This window comes from Podarcis bocagei, assembly GCF_964188305.1.
Source record: "Podarcis bocagei genome assembly, chromosome: 12".
Lineage (NCBI taxonomy): Eukaryota > Metazoa > Chordata > Lepidosauria > Squamata > Lacertidae > Podarcis > Podarcis bocagei.
In genome coordinates this window covers 42566566-42582803 of record NC_138137.1, presented here as the reverse complement: position 1 = coordinate 42582803, position 16238 = coordinate 42566566, and the positions used below count along the sequence as shown (strand labels likewise).

General features: G+C 38.0%; 1 protein-coding gene across 1 annotated transcript in view; it reads left to right on the top strand.

The window, feature by feature from the left end:
• Positions 1–16238, top strand: part of KIF5B (kinesin family member 5B) — a 37814-nt gene that overhangs the window by 11751 nt on the left and 9825 nt on the right. Inside the window, exons 6-20 of the mRNA XM_081164101.1 lie at positions 1743–1798; positions 1882–1969; positions 3427–3551; positions 4515–4619; positions 5384–5529; positions 7681–7829; positions 8755–8948; positions 9640–9708; positions 10499–10705; positions 11633–11776; positions 12595–12783; positions 13817–13934; positions 14350–14411; positions 14514–14623; positions 15220–15321. Coding sequence (XP_081020227.1) covers positions 1743–1798; positions 1882–1969; positions 3427–3551; positions 4515–4619; positions 5384–5529; positions 7681–7829; positions 8755–8948; positions 9640–9708; positions 10499–10705; positions 11633–11776; positions 12595–12783; positions 13817–13934; positions 14350–14411; positions 14514–14623; positions 15220–15321 — 1864 coding nt within the window. The remainder of the gene's footprint in view (positions 1–1742; positions 1799–1881; positions 1970–3426; positions 3552–4514; positions 4620–5383; positions 5530–7680; positions 7830–8754; positions 8949–9639; positions 9709–10498; positions 10706–11632; positions 11777–12594; positions 12784–13816; positions 13935–14349; positions 14412–14513; positions 14624–15219; positions 15322–16238) is intronic.

Genomic DNA, 16238 nt, shown 5'->3' with positions numbered 1-16238 from the left:
TTCTTCTGAACCAAAAGTTTGAATGGGAAGCATAATCAGTTGGATTTCTGTTCCAGCTGTATGTACACAAAAACAGATTTAAGTGTGCAACGGAGGATAAGAACCAGAATAATGAAGGCACTAATTTGAGGGAGTTTTTGAGGATTAAGAAAGACTTAAGAGTCTTTCTTAAGATGGGCCCACAAAGCAAATGAAACGTGAAGACAAAAGGGTAGAATAATTAGAGGATATAAATTAAGGAAATAATACTTCAGGCTGTAAACCAGAAGGAAGTTATTCTGTCCACGATTTCTGGCAGATTGCCTAGAGGCTAAGTATTATTGGGATATTAGATGTATATTGTACAGTGATAAATATAGAGGACTGGCTGTGGAAGATAATGGTATAGTAAAATTAATTTTAGTAAATAGCAGTTTATTTTATGCCTCTTGGATGTTACATAAGTATATAGCATCTGTATTGGTTTAGTAATTATTCAAATTTCTGAAAATATTGCTTGAAGGCCTTTTATAGCTTACTGTTGCAACCCTTATGCAGGACACAGTTGTAAGTTTTATAATGTTTATAATGGGTCAGAACCTTTCTAACATTACAGGTGGTTTATGTCTGGTTTAAAAGGTGTTCAGCAGACAGAAGTGTTCAGAATTATACATCTCACCCAGGGTTACTAGTTTTTGTTTAGTGCAAGGAACTATCTGTAATTTAATATAAATTAAATTTGTTATCTATTAAACTGTGTTAGAGTATTAATGTTGTACAAGCACACACTTGGGTGAAATTATTTTACCATATATACATATATATAACTTTATTTTTGATGATTAACCAGAAAATAGAACTTGGTGTTGTCATAGAAAGCTCAATAATAACAGCTTAAAAGGTTGCAGTAGTGCAGAAGGCAAATTCAGAATGGAAAAGTATTAGAAAGCAGACTATGTGTAAATGACGGATACAATGCTATCATAAAAATCCATGATGCAATCATATTTTCAGTAGGACAGTTCTGGTCACCTCATGTCAAAAAGCAGTGGTGAACTTTGGGCTTTTTTGAGCGATGTCCTGTGCAATACCAAAATTTGGCACCATCCCTCGCCTTCTGTCTTGTGTCATTGTTGCAGCGCCCCCTGTGGCGCACTCTCAGCTCAGCGCCCAGTGCGGACAAACCAATCACACTCCCCTGCGTCTGCAGAAAGGCTCGTTGTGTGGAATCTATACCTCTATGGAATGTCTGCCTTGAAAGGAAAGACTAAAAACTTCCTGGGTTAGCTGGGGGGGAGGGGGGAGCTAAGGAACAACAAAGTCTAGACAGTGATAAAATCCAAGGAGAATGTAAATGGATAAATGTTGCTGCATAACAGTAGAAGTTAAGAATTGCCAAGTGGAGCTGGCTGGCAATAGGTTTGTTACAGATAAAAGGAATTATTACTTCACGTGACTCAATTGCCCTATGACATTATTTCCACAGTACATAGTGATGACCGCTTAGCCTGGTTTAAAACAGGCCTATGCAAATTCATGGTCAATCAACAGCTGTTAACGAGGATTGCTAATTGAGACCTCCAGGTTGCAAGGAAGTGCTTGCTGAGTATCACTGCTGAGGAATAATGGGAGATGGCCGTTGTGATCATTCTATATTTGTGAGCTTTCTGCGGTTAAAAGAACACCGGAATAGCAAGTTTTATTTATTTGTTCATTCTGTAGCTTCTGACGAGGGTAACTCTCAATGCTTTTTTTTCTTTCAGTCTCTAAGACCAATCTTTCTGTGCATGAGGACAAAAACAGAGTACCTTATGTGAAGGTGAGTATAAAGACTACACAAGTATGTTGGCCTCCTTTACAAATCTTGTATATGTTATTTACCTTATGTTTATGTTTTCACAGGGCTGCACTGAACGTTTTGTATGTAGTCCAGATGAAGTTATGGATACTATAGATGAAGGAAAATCAAATAGACATGTAGCAGTTACAAGTAAGTTGTTTACTTTGTAAGAATTTTTTTTTTTTTTAAAGAGCGTCTCATGTTATCCTATTAACAAATTGCCAGTTCTTGTTCTGGGCATATAACTATAAAATTGTAAGTACATACAATATCAGTGAACTGGGTATTCAGTTTGCTTCAAATGGTTCCTTTCCCCCTTGGTGTTCTTCCTTCCGAAGTGTGTTCAGTTCTTCCAATTGCTTGGCAAGGCAGGAAATCCTGTGACTTCAGGGGAAGCTGTAACTCTTCTCTTCCTGTTGGAGCTTCTGTTCACTTCCTGCCTTTGCTCAGAATGCCTAATTGAACCCCTGTCTTCAGGATCCTTTTCACATATCTTTGGCATGTGCCAATTCTAATTTTTCAATGATTTTCCCTTCTTCATTTTCTTCAGTGCCTTTCTTCAGATATTAACATTTTTTAAAAAAATCTTTAATCCAAACTTTGAGTTTTCCTCCTCCATTTAGTGCTTATTCACTGTTTTCCTCTAGACCTCTTTTCTACTTCCCCCCAACCCCAGTTGCTATGGCCAACAGAAGGGAACAACTAAATGGGCCAACAGTGAATGGACAAAACCTGTGCAGACTGTCTGTAATGTACAGCAGCACTCAGCGATTGCGTCAGCATTGGCCCTGCCTCCACTTTTAGTAGCACAATCAGCCTCCATGGAATACTCAGAGCCCTCAAGTGACCATGGACTGAGACAAAATTCCCCAGCTGATGAGAGGGCTTTATGTTTTCATCAAGTTGCTTGGGGATGAAAGTATACTGGCAATGATAGTTTCAAAATCCAGTCTCCGCATCTTGCTTATAGGCTCTTTCTTTCCTGGCTGGTGATTGCCATTCTATCAATAAATTAAGAGAACTTGGAAAGAAGCTTTTGAGGGGAGGGGTGCCTCTTAGCAGGGAAAGAAGGGGACTTTGACTCTATTGTACTCCTTTTGACCTGTGGCCAGCATCTCAGGTGGCAAGCCATGTGACCTAAAAATGAAAAGACCTTGCAAGTCAAATGTGGCACCTGGATGGAGAAAATGCTGGTGTGTGCTGGATGTGGACATACATGTTCTACAGTAAATTATCACTGGTTTAATTTTCTGTCTAGAGCAACTATTCTGTCAACAATTGTTGAAAATTCATGGTCCAAGACAGGAAAGAGCTTGGAGCACCTTTGGATAGCAGCTTGGAGATAGCAGCTATGTTTCACACTTCTTCTGAAGCCCAGTTCCTTTTTTTACTGTCATAAGGATTAATCAGTGTGGCTGTATAAAAGCAACTTCATAATTTCATGTACTAGGCAGATCACTGCTGACTAATTCCATGTGGACATGTAGTTTGTTGCTATAGGTTTAACAATTGGCTTCTTCCCCTTTGATTATTAAGCACTTGTAATGCACAAACAGGTGAGGTTTGTTGCCAGAATGCATACTTACACAACTCAAATTTCGTTACAGACATGAATGAGCATAGCTCTCGAAGCCATAGCATCTTTCTCATTAATGTAAAGCAAGAAAATACTCAAACAGAACAGAAATTGAGTGGAAAGCTTTACCTTGTAGACTTGGCAGGTAGTGAAAAGGTAATAATACATTTATATTTTGAAGCTGATTGAACTGAGTATGTAATTGAAATAAATTGTGTTCCCAGTTTCAGTATTTGATCTTACTACACGCCCTAGTTTTCTACTGCTTCCGGAGTAAGGTGGTCATATTGAATTGGATTCAGGCTAAATTAGTTCCCTTTGAAATCAACGAGACTCAAGTTCAGCTAACTTAATATTCTTCCAGGTAAAATGTAAATATATTTACATCCCTTTACCAGTTTGTGAAGGCAAGTCATTTTTGCTTGACATCTGGGAAGTATTGTGTTTTCCATCTATTCCTTTTACAACAGATTATTTAGAATTGTGTAATGCCTTGGTAGCTATAATAAATGAACTTCCATTATCAACCATGAAAGTTGAGGAATACAGTGATAAATCCAGAGAATCTATACCAGTGAAAATGCAGAAGGAGCAGTATTGGTGATCTATTCACATTTATATTGAACAAGAGAGTGAGTGTAATTGATTGTCATCTTGCAGTTCCTATTTCCCTCTGCAGATTGTTTAGTAGTTGAGTCCTATAGTCATAATAATTTAACAGGGACCTTAGCAGCTGCAGCTATTTCATGTGGAGACTACATATTATATTCTTACATGGGTTCAATAGTATAAATTAAAATGTCTGCAAGAGTCTGACAATTGCTTTCACTTACAAGAATGCTGGCACTCAGGGATTTTTTTTTTTTTACAATTTCATGAAAATCCATTTATTGTCTTGAACAAATTGCACAAGATTTGAAACCTTATTTAATTTAATCTACTAATTTTTCTATCATTTGGAATGCATAAAAGCTTGGCAGGGGGAGGAGGCTGAGGGGTTTCAGTGGGAAGGGGGTATAAGGAAGTCCATTACATAGTGTGGAGGCTTCTTTGAACCAAGGCAGGGGGTTGTAAAATTTATTTGTTTAAACTTTCTTACAACTGCCTACATTATTGCAGGTTAGTAAAACTGGAGCGGAAGGTGCTGTGCTAGATGAAGCTAAGAACATCAACAAGTCTTTATCGGCTCTTGGAAATGTAATTTCTGCTTTAGCTGAAAACAGTGTAAGTGTATTTCTATTCTGAAAACATTTGATGAAATTACTCATCGGGATGAGCACAGTGCATATCTGAAGAAGTTTAGCAGATTAAGTGTTCAGTGATGTTGTAGTTGTTAAATACACAGCAGCATTTATGTGACATGGGCCACATTTGCATGTAATGCTAGGCCATGGTTTAGCACTAAGCAGAAGTGCCTGAATGAGTCTGAGCAGTGTCGGACTTGGACACTTCCTCCTCCCCTTTGTCCCTTGAAGAAGGCCATAAGGAGGACTTAGCAAAGTTAAGTTTCACTTTTATGGCATTTGAACCATAGATCCTAGTTTCAAAAGTTATGGTTAGTTTAGTAAGCCAGCCTTAGAACCTATGGTTTGAAGTTGGCTTGAAATGAAACCAGGGTTTGTTTTAAACCCGGACCTCTGGCCTGAATTTAAAACTAAACTAGGACCCTTTAAAAGTGAAGCTAAACTCTGATGTTCCACTTTCACAGGGCTTTGAAGAAAAGTGTGTAAGTTCAATGTTTCACTCAAGTAGGCTTGTCCACATAGTGCCAAACCATGGTTTAGTATTACGGGCGAATCAACCATATGTATACTGTATTGACCAAAAATATGTTATATAGAAGTTCAGGCTTTCTTGGTTAATGAACATAAAAATATTAGGTACTGCTTTAGCTTTACAAAGCAAAATGCATATGTAGAAACTTAGTTCATAAAATAGTTCAATAAATCACATTAAGGCCATCTTCCTTTCTTTTTTGTTATTTGCAGAATTATGTTCCATATCGTGATAGTAAAATGACCAGAATCCTTCAAGATTCATTAGGTGGCAACTGTAGAACCACAATTGTTATTTGCTGCTCTCCATCATCTTATAATGAATCTGAAACAAAATCTACCCTGTTGTTTGGTCAAAGGTGAGTAATGAGGTTAAAACTAACTTCTAGAGCACAGTCCAAAGTGCGAACCCATGGAAACAAACTGTAGACTTCCCACAAAGTTCTAGTAAGCTGTTGTTCATAATGATTGTCCATGTGCATGCTATATACATTCACACATCAATTTATTTGTATGCTGCCTTTCCATATGCTCAAGGTGGCTTACAGTGTGAAAAAATACATAACTACAAACATAACAAAGGTAGCCATAAATAATAAAACATCAAAAAGTGCACAACCAAATTGAACCATTTCCACATAAATAAAAATATCTAAAATAAAGATACAAAAAACAAACATCAGCAACCCATCCCCCACAATCCCCCCCCCCCAATACAACACCCCAGCCCAATAATCTGTTCAGCAGCCTCAGCTTTTGTAGCTGAAGTCAGGGGCCCTCCCTCCCAGTCCAAGTGTAAAAGGCCAGCAGGTCTTCCACAGCCAATATGCTATTGAAAGCAAGCAATGCTTTGCTTAATATAAGTCACTATAGAGCTCTACAAATGGACTGATGATGTGCTTTCTGGAATATATTATTGGAGATTGATGCATTATTGCCCTGCAGAGTCATTGTTGACATTGTTTGATTTGCTGAGTTGGTGTCTGGACTCATTAATGGTCTGGATGAGTCAACAAACTGCTGTTCAGATTGGGACACTTAGTGGACAGTTCCTCTGTTCAGATGGGTGAAATGTATCATGTTCAAGATGGGGTTACGATCTTCTAGAAGGAGCAGATGTGCAGTTTGGATACAACACTGTCTTTGCAGGCACAAGTGGCTTCAGTGGCATGGAGTGCCTTCTAATTCTGATCGTCTCTTACTCTTATATTGACAGTGATAGCATGACTTCAGTTGTCTATGCTTTGGTAACCTCCAGGTTGGACTTCTGCAGTTCATTGTTTGTGGAACTGTCCTTAAAGATGGCTTTGAGACTACAGCCAGCGCAAAAAGGCATGTCTGCTAGATTTGTAACTGAAGCAAGAAGATGGGAACATATAACACTAGTTCTGGCCTGACTGCATTGGTTGCCAATTCGTTTCCAGGCACAGAACAAAATGCTGGCTTTGACCTTTAACTTAAGCCTTATATAGTTAAAGGCCATTATGCCTATACAGCCACCTCTCTGCATATGAACCTGCCTGGGCCCTGAGATCATTTGATGCCTTCTCTGTGTGCTACCTCTAAAGCAGGTCCGGAGGGTGACTATGAAAGAGTGAGTCTTCTCTGTAGTATGGGGAAGGAATAGGCATTCTTTGTTTATGGGGCAGGAATTCCAGGGGGCCTGCTTGGTGTCAAACCTGTCATCATTATGGTACCAGGCAAAAATGTTTTTGCTTCCCCTGGAATTTGGGCAGCACCAATGATAGTATTATTATTCAACTTTTGCTTGATTGTAAATTGCTTCAGAATGTTTTTAGTGGGAAACAATACATTACCCCAAACCTAACCTTAAGCTTATTAACAGCTGCAATCTTACTCTTATCTGCAGATAAGTTATAGTTGCAGATAACATTTAAGGTTAATGTTTCCTGCTGTATGACTGCCTTGTGCTTCTGTCTCTGCTTGAATCACATGCAAAATGAACTTGGTGTCTAAATGGTTTTTTCTAAGGAAAGAAAATATAGCAGCTGTATCTGAAATTGTGGGTGGGTGGAATATGGATGATAGTTTAATTTCTTAGAAAAGGTCTTTAGGCTGTAGATCAAAGTTTAAATATTCTATACAGTGGTGCCCCGCAAGACGAATGCCTCGCAAGACGGATAACCCGCTAGACGAAAGGGTTTTCCATTTTTGAGCTGCTTCACAAGACGAATTTCCCTATGGGCTTGTTTCGCAAGACGTTTTCGTCTTGCGAGTGTTCCGATTTTTTTCCGCTCCCCCCCCCCTTTTCTAAGCTGCTAATAGCCTTTTAGCCGCTAAGCCTTTAATAGCCGCTAAGCCGCTAATAGCGCTAAGCCGCTAATAGGGTTGCTTCGCAAGACGAAAAAACCGCTAGACGAAGAGACTCGCGGAACGGATTATTTTCGTCTTGCGAGGCACCACTGTACAGAAAAAAATTAATTACCTTGTGAGCTGACTAGTAACCCTGTATTCAGTTAGCATGGCTAACATGTACTTTACCTTTATAGAGCCAAAACTATCAAGAACACAGTGTGTGTCAATGTAGAACTAACTGCAGAACAATGGAAGAAAAAATATGAAAGGGAAAAGGAGAGAAACAAGACACTTCGCAACACAATACAGTGGCTTGAGAATGAGCTGAATAGATGGCGTAATGGTGAGTTATGTCACAGATCTTCACAGCCATGTTAGCTATACATTATTATAATGTGTGGCAGTAAATTCCACTTTTGGTCACCGTACAGCAAATTAATCTAAAGTCTTGATCGCAAAGCTGGAAAAATCCCAGACCTGTGGGAACTGGAATACTGCAAGATTTCCCCCCAGCTTAGTGTTGAGGCTAAATGTTCTTGTGACAATTGATCAGTTTAAAGATCTTTTACATTAAGGACCAAGTTCTAATAACTTTGTATTTCAAAAACTGCATTATTTGTTGGGCTACTCTTGAGATTGGAACAGAAGCTGCATCTGGGGCAGAACGTGGTGACTTGGTTGCTTGTGGAGACAAAATACTGTCAGCATACAACACTTTGGCTCGAGGGGACTGTTTTGGCTTGATTTGCACTGGCTGTCATGTGACTCTGCTACCAGGACAAGTTTAAGGTTCTGGTACTAACATGTGTCTCTTGCACATTCCAAACTCCCCAGAAGCCCACTCCACAGTGTGGAGCTATTCTATGGCTGCTCCTGTTCCATAGAATAGCAATTCTGTCAAGGTACAACAGGTGTCCACTATCTGTACTTTCCCAAAACAGCCAAAGACATTTTTGTTACAACAGGCATACTAGGTTGTGGCTATGAGTATCTATTTTGTATCGTATTAGCTTTGTATCTGCTACTTTTTGCTGTTTTTATTGTACACTGCTTTGATACAATTAGGTAGACTAGTGTTTAATAAAATCATCATATCTATTGATAATATCAGAGTTGCAGTATTCAACCCAGTGGACTCGTATTTTGTGTCCAAATGTACACAATTTTCAATGAAATTCTCATGCTACCTAAGGTGACCTAATGTTGACTTAGTTTGCAAAGATATTTCAGACAAGAGTGATGATGCATTTGGTAATTTTGTTTTAAAGGAGAGACTGTGCCTGTTGATGAGCAGTTTGACAAAGAAAAGGCTAACTTGGAAGCATTTGCAGTGGATAAGGATATTACTGTTACTAATGAAACTCCAACTGCTACTGTTGGAGTGATTGGAAACTTTACTGATGCTGAAAGGAGAAAGTGTGAGGAAGAAATAGCTAAATTATACAAACAGCTAGATGACAAGGTATGTCTTTAAATTTTAATGTACTTTAAACTAAGAACTGCCATACTTTATCAGAAATCAAATTGTTTCATTCAATGTAATTGAGCAGATAGCTATTTCTCTTTGTCAAGAGTAAATTGCCAGCCTAAGATCTGAAATTGATAGTGCAATCCTGTATATGTCTACTTAGCAATAAGCCCTATTGAGTTCAGAGGGATTTGCTGCCAGGCACTGTATTTAGGATTGTAACCTAACTGTATTTTAGCACTTCGTTGCTAAGCATGATCATGTAGAGGGATTGTGAAAATCATGCTAAGGATACAATAAGTTGGCTTAAAAAAATACAGTGGCTAAAAGTTAATGAATTGAAAATAATTTTGTCCTCCTTATGGAAAAGTTTTTACCCTCCCAGGTTATTTTGGCTATACCCAATCTTTTGGGCACATACAGTGGCATTCTTGACTCCTGTGGTTTTCTGTTGGTTACAAAACAAAACTTCCATGCCATATCAATCAGTTCAGATTGAAAAGGGGATTGCCATTTGGCACGAGGAGATGCCAAATGCCAAAGACCTCTTGTGCTGAATTATTCACAAAGTGTTTTGGATCTTGACTGTTCTCTCTAAATTTTGTGGCAGGATCAACCCATAACAATCTGTGACACTTTTACTGAATTCTAGAGTGAGCACATTTTTCTTTCTTTAAAAATTCAGGATGAAGAAATCAATCAGCAGAGCCAATTGGTAGAAAAGCTAAAAACACAGATGTTGGATCAGGAAGAGGTGAGCTTTGATCTTTTAGTTAATTGTGCATATTGCAAGAATACAGAGCAAAAAAGTGCAGTGTATATAATTCATTGCTCTTAGGAATAATACTGTTACTGAAATACAAAAAAGTAACTGCTACACTTCAGAAAGGTATGCCATCCTGAGATTAGGCTACTGATTTTAAAAGGGATTCTGTTATTCTGTATAGTGTCTTCAGGGGCATCACTGTCAGTCACAAAATATCAGAGCCTTCCAGGATTTAAAGGAGTAGTCAGTGTCCTTATTGAATTTTGGTGTACGCTGCTTAGTTACAGCCTAAAGGAAATGTGGTGTTTGCTTACCATATTTATGTGCTGCCTGATCACCAAAGCTTTCTATGTGGCCTGCAATAACAGTTAAGAACACAAATGCAAAAATAAAAAGCACTAAATATTCACAGCTGTTAAAACTCCAGAAGTATCCAAGGGGTCTATAAATCATTAAGAGATTGAGAAGTCTGGGAAAATCTAAAGCTCATCACCTGATGCTGGAAAGACCACACAGGAAAGATGGCTGGGGGTCTAATGGTGAAAATGCCGTTCTCTATCAGCCACCTGCTGCACCTCATTTGGGGATCTTTTGAGGACCTTTAGAAGGGCCTCAAAAGTTACAGGTAGGCATAGGTGGGGCTCAACAACAACAAAATTATAAATATCAGAAGCAGCTAATTACATAAAGATTTCTAAATGAGCAAATTGTGATGATTTTTACAGTCTAGGAAACAACTGCTTAAAAAAACACAAGTAACATAACCTTTTGTGTGTAGCTTCTAGCATCTACCAGGCGGGACCAAGACAATATGCAAGCTGAACTAAATCGGCTTCAAGCTGAAAACGATGCCTCTAAGGAGGAGGTAAAAGAAGTTCTCCAAGCCCTTGAGGAGCTGGCTGTCAACTATGATCAAAAGTCTCAGGAAGTGGAAGACAAGGCAAAAGAATATGAGATGCTTAGTGAGGAGCTGAATCAGAAATCGGTAAGAAACCACCTTTTTTTGTTGCCGGTCCAAATGGTTTTACAGCTATTAATGAACTGAAACTCTTTTCTCATTGGGCTTTTAAAAAGATAATTACATGCCATATTCTCAATGTTCAAGTTACAATAAAGGATATCCTGACTAAATATCAGGAAGAACTTTCTGACAGTAAAAGCTGCTACACAATGGCTCCCATGACAGGTAGTGGACTCTCCTGCCTTTTTAAACAAAGGTTTGGATGCCCATCTGCCATGGATGATCTAGTTGAGGTTCCTGCATTACAGGGGGTTGGACTATATGACCTTTTGGATTCCTTCCAACTGTACAATTGTATGATTCTATATTCATACGCCATTATATTCTGACATGATTTTAACACAATTTGATTAAAAAATTGAAGGTTAACAACTGTAAACAAACATGTACATTTCAAGGTTTGTCATCCTATCTTGAGATCCCCATGTGGTTGGCTCAATGTAAACGTGTATAACACAGTGGACTTGCTCTGTCTTGTCTGATTTCCATTCCCTAGCTGTGAAACACACCATAGTATCTGCATCTACCTAGGGCAGCATCAGGAGTAAGTTAGACTCCAACTTCTATCAGCCCCAGCCAGCATGGCCAGTGGTCAGGGATGTTGGAAGTTGTAGTTCAGCAACATTTAGATGACCACAGATTCCCATTTCTGTCCTAGAAGGTTATTGACACTACTACTTATAACACTACAATTTGGAAAGCATGTATTTGTAGAAAAGGTCACTCCTTTTGGTTAAGGATATGCATTCTTCAACTTCTACTGATGTTCTTGAGATTGACAGATATCTTGGTTGACTCTGGTTATTTAAATTGTTTTCTGGTTAAGCATACACATATTCTTATTATTACTGGCATATGTTATTTATTTGATCCACACTTCTCTCACTCCAGGTAACTTTAGCTAGTATAGATACAGAACTTCAGAAACTTAAAGAAATGACCAATCACCAGAAAAAACGAGCAACAGAAATGATGGCATCTCTTCTAAAAGATCTTGCAGAAATAGGAATTGCTGTGGGAAATAATGATGTGAAGGTAAGATGAGCTATATTATATTCTCCTGAGATTATTTTTTTAAAAAAATGTTATATAGGTAAATTAAGCATGTGCTTCCTTGTCCCTTCTGTACCATTCAAGCATTTAAAACAACCGTGACAGTGTCCGTGAGTGTTTGTTGTGTAGCTGGTGCTTACAATTAATAAAGAATGGCTGTCTTGGGCTCCTCTTCTGTAAAATTGTACTGACTTTGATTAATTTGCAAGCAAATATTTGAAGCAGGGTATTTGGGAAAGATTGGGTGGGTGGGTGGGTGGGTGGGAGATTTGCTTGCTTGCTTAGTTGTGGCAGCAGCAGTTTCTTTGAACCAGACTCCTCACAGGAACAGATTCCTGGAAGCATATAACTCAACTGCTGAGGGAGCTGCACTGGTTGCTGACTTGCTACTTGGTCTGCTTCAGGGTTCATGAACCCTTAAATAATTTGGCCCAAAGTACATTGAGGGTCATTAAAAACCTGATTGGGCACTTCTGGTGGTTCTCCACACCCCATAGAGACTAAGCATTTAGTGTGTGGCAGGCCGTGCCCTGTGGAGCTCACTGCCTATAGAAGTTTGGCAAGAACTGCTCCTGCCTTTTCTGTTTATACAGACCTTCACGATACGCAAAAATAGTGCACATTTGTTGTGATGAGGGGTGTCATTTTGTCACAATCCTAGTTTAAAGCAGATCTTTCTACAAATAAGTCATCTGGCATGCACATAGATCTAGTTGCTAAATAATATATTGAACTGTGAATGTGTCACATGATTTTCTAATATTAAAAATGTTTTGAACTAAAAACTTGTTCCTTCTCAGCAACCAGAAGGAACTGGCATGATAGATGAGGAATTCACAGTTGCAAGGCTCTACATCAGTAAAATGAAATCTGAAGTGAAAACTATGGTAAAACGGTGTAAGCAGTTAGAAAGTACACAGACGGAGAGCAATAAGAAAATGGAAGAAAATGAAAAAGAACTAGCGGCCTGTCAGCTCCGTATCTCACAGGTAAATGAAATGGTTTGGCTCTGACAGTTAATGTCATTTTTGCTTCTTTATTCCAATCTTAGCTATGTGTTTTATAAGTAAGTAAAAGTGCACTTCTTAAATTATAATCATCACAAGTGGAACCTATAACAAAATGTACTGTTGTGAAGTGTTGTTGTTCAGAAGTTCAGCTGCTCCGTTCCATTCCCCCTTCCCTTTTCCCCTTCAGCAGTCAGTCCTCATGGAGCTATTTTTGAGGTTTTCCTAAACATTTTTTTGTACTTCTGCAAGCCCCAAATCTCCTGATACCTCCCTCTTGTGTGTGAGTTATCCCACTTTAGTTGCCGAAACAATGACTGTCACAGCCTCAACACTGGAAATAATAGGAATTGTTTTTTGCTTGACCAATAAGCATTAGAGTGAACTGATTAATATAAGCAGTTCACTTTGCTTTCATATATTTTCTACAATATGCATGACTAATTTGGGCTACAACATTTCAACAGCTTTTCAGGATGAATTTTGAAATTTATATCTAGTGACCGGATGCTTATAGGTACTAGTTTTCCATCTTGGATGCAAAGGTTTGCTGATATAGTGGGTCTCATGCTTCGTATACAAAGGCAAGAGCTATATCAGATGCAAACTACTTACAACACATGCAGTCAACATCAAAACCACTGGTCAACTTCAAAAGGCAGCTAGAAGTCAACTGTGTCAGGAACTGGCTTTCATATTTTGGGCAATGTATAGGATTTTGCCACCATGTCAGCCCACATCATGTAAAGAACATTTACTCTTGAAGCTTTTAATATTGAAGCAAGCTAGTTGTACCTTAAATGTTAGTTGAGATAGAGAAATTGATCAAACTTTATTATTTTGGAGAATTAAATGACTGCAGCTTGTGATATGCAGTTCCATATATAGTACTTCAGTATATGCTTCTACAGATATATATCCTAGTCTTGCCATGTAACTGTGAAGTTTACAAGCTGATTAAGTTTATTTTCACATGTAGCTTCTATAATTTCAATTCTTGTTTTCACCCTGAAAGCATGAAGCCAAGATCAAGTCACTTACAGAGTACCTTCAGAATGTGGAACAGAAGAAAAGACAGCTTGAAGAGTCTGTGGATTCGCTTAATGATGAGCTAGTCGAACTTCGAGCACAAGGTATTAATTGCTTTACTATATGCTTAATGTTTAAGGAGCATGAACTGTGAACTGGTCTTCAGCAAGCTGTTTGTCTCACACTTCTGTAATATGGGGAAGATACTAAGAAATATGCTGTGTATGTAAGGATTAAATGTACCTGTGAAATGTTTTGATCACTTATGAAAAGGGTTCTGTAAAAACGTTACATTGCTAAGTTATACTTGAGAGCTCCCTAGAGGCATCAACTTGGCCATAATTGGAATTGGGATACCTGACAAGATAGGTCACTGGTCTGATCCTGTACAGTTGTTATGTTCTTCTGTAAGGTGCATAATATTTTAGGTGTGGCATGCTATGGTCTTGCAACAGTCTGAGGTTGTGAATCCAGTAAATTTGTCTGTGTCCTCTAACTAAATGCTCTTTTCTTCACTAGAAAAAGTTCATGAAATGGAGAAGGAACATCTAAACAAGGTTCAAACAGCAAATGAAGTCAAGGCAAGTAAACTTCGGATATGTTTTAATCAATAATTCAAAAGTAGTTTCTTCAAAAATGCAGTCACTTATGATGATGTAACATCAAAATATTTGGTTCTTTAGCAAGCTGTTGAGCAGCAGATTCAAAGTCACCGTGAGACTCATCAGAAGCAGATTAGCAGCCTCAGAGATGAGGTTGAGGCGAAGGAGAAACTAATTACTGAACTGCAAGAGTAAGTTTTGCAACTACTGCATGTGTCTTTGTGGGAGGGCAGAGAACAGCTTTTTCAAAAATAAACTTCTAAAGGTGCAGTCCTTACTATGTGTATTCAGAAGTAAATTGAATTCAGATTGACTTTCTCTCAGATAAATGGGTTTAGGATTGCAACCTAAGTCTTATAAATGTGTTATTCACTTTCATTTATTTACATAAAAATCCAGCTTGTGTTCAGGCATGCAGTGTACCTCAGCAAGAATAGAAATATCCTTATTTTATGTAACTGTAAGCCTTGGTTCATGGCTCATTTTGCACCTTTCTTTCCTAATGAGATAGGAGCTTAATGTTAGTGCCAAAAATGTAAAATTCATTCCAGTATTGACATAGTGTTTTTAGAAAGGCTTTATTTTTAGGGTTTCTAAATTTGGCTATCAGTTATAGAATTGTTTGTCAATTCTAATGGTACACTGTGGGTTCCAACAGAATTTTTAATCTGATCCCATCCCAGTCTAATGTGCATGTTTTGGCAACTAATAATATGTCACAAGATTGAAGTGCTGGTTTTGTGGAAATCTCTCACATCATAATTACATGTTTTTTATTCTGTGTTAGTCAAAATCAGAAGATGATGCTTGAGCAGGAACGGCTCAGAATTGAACATGATAAACTGAAAGCTACCGATCAAGATAAAAGCAGGAAACTGCATGAACTAACGTAAGTAAGAACAATAATGTGGACAATCTGGTTGGTCAAATCAAACGTTGATGTGTGGACACAGTGTATTCATTCTGGCATACTGTTTTGAGCAGAAAGGTTCCATAATTTTTGCCTATGTAATTTACCTATGAATGAACATTAGCAACTTTTAGAAAGGTATTTTAAAAAAATAAAAGCTAATTAGGAAGTCTGATGCGACCCTGTATAGGAGTTCCCAACGACTGTAATAGCATCTGTTCTCAAAAATCAAGAGCTGTTAGATGCAGATTTGGATCTTAGATCAATATTTACTGAAATGAAATTGGAAGGATAGGATGGTCTAAAGTTTTAAATACGGACATGCTTGAAGCATAGAGGCTATATAAGTTGTATAATGCAATATCTGTCTTTCAAAATCCCATTAATCTTAGTATATAGACAGTTTATAGTATGCATTTGCAACATTCTGTATTTAGAAGTTTCTTTTCATAGTTTTCCCCTGTCCTGTGTAAAGATAGATGTAATATTGTGTTTGATGAGCTCAGCATATTAATAAATTATATATAAAGAGTTAGAGGAAGGAAGTGAAAGAGGCACATCTAATATTTACTCTCCACTTCCATGTTTATAAAGTGACCAAGAAGGTTAATTCCATTTCAGCCACTTTCACATGCTTTGCTCAGCATTTGAAGCATTCCCAAAACTAAAATAAAAGTTCATTTCCCCAATAAGCCTTCTTCCTCCTGAGCCAACAGGTTAGTTGGCTTTTACAAATGTACTCTTTGTTTGAAGGATAATTGGTCAGACAGTTTTTAATCACATTACAAATATTTTTCATCTTACACGTATATCTTACTTACACAATCACAACTTTGCACAGTTTGGGGGAGAAATAAATAAATGGGGAGCTGAGGAAACGCACTCTCCATTTATTT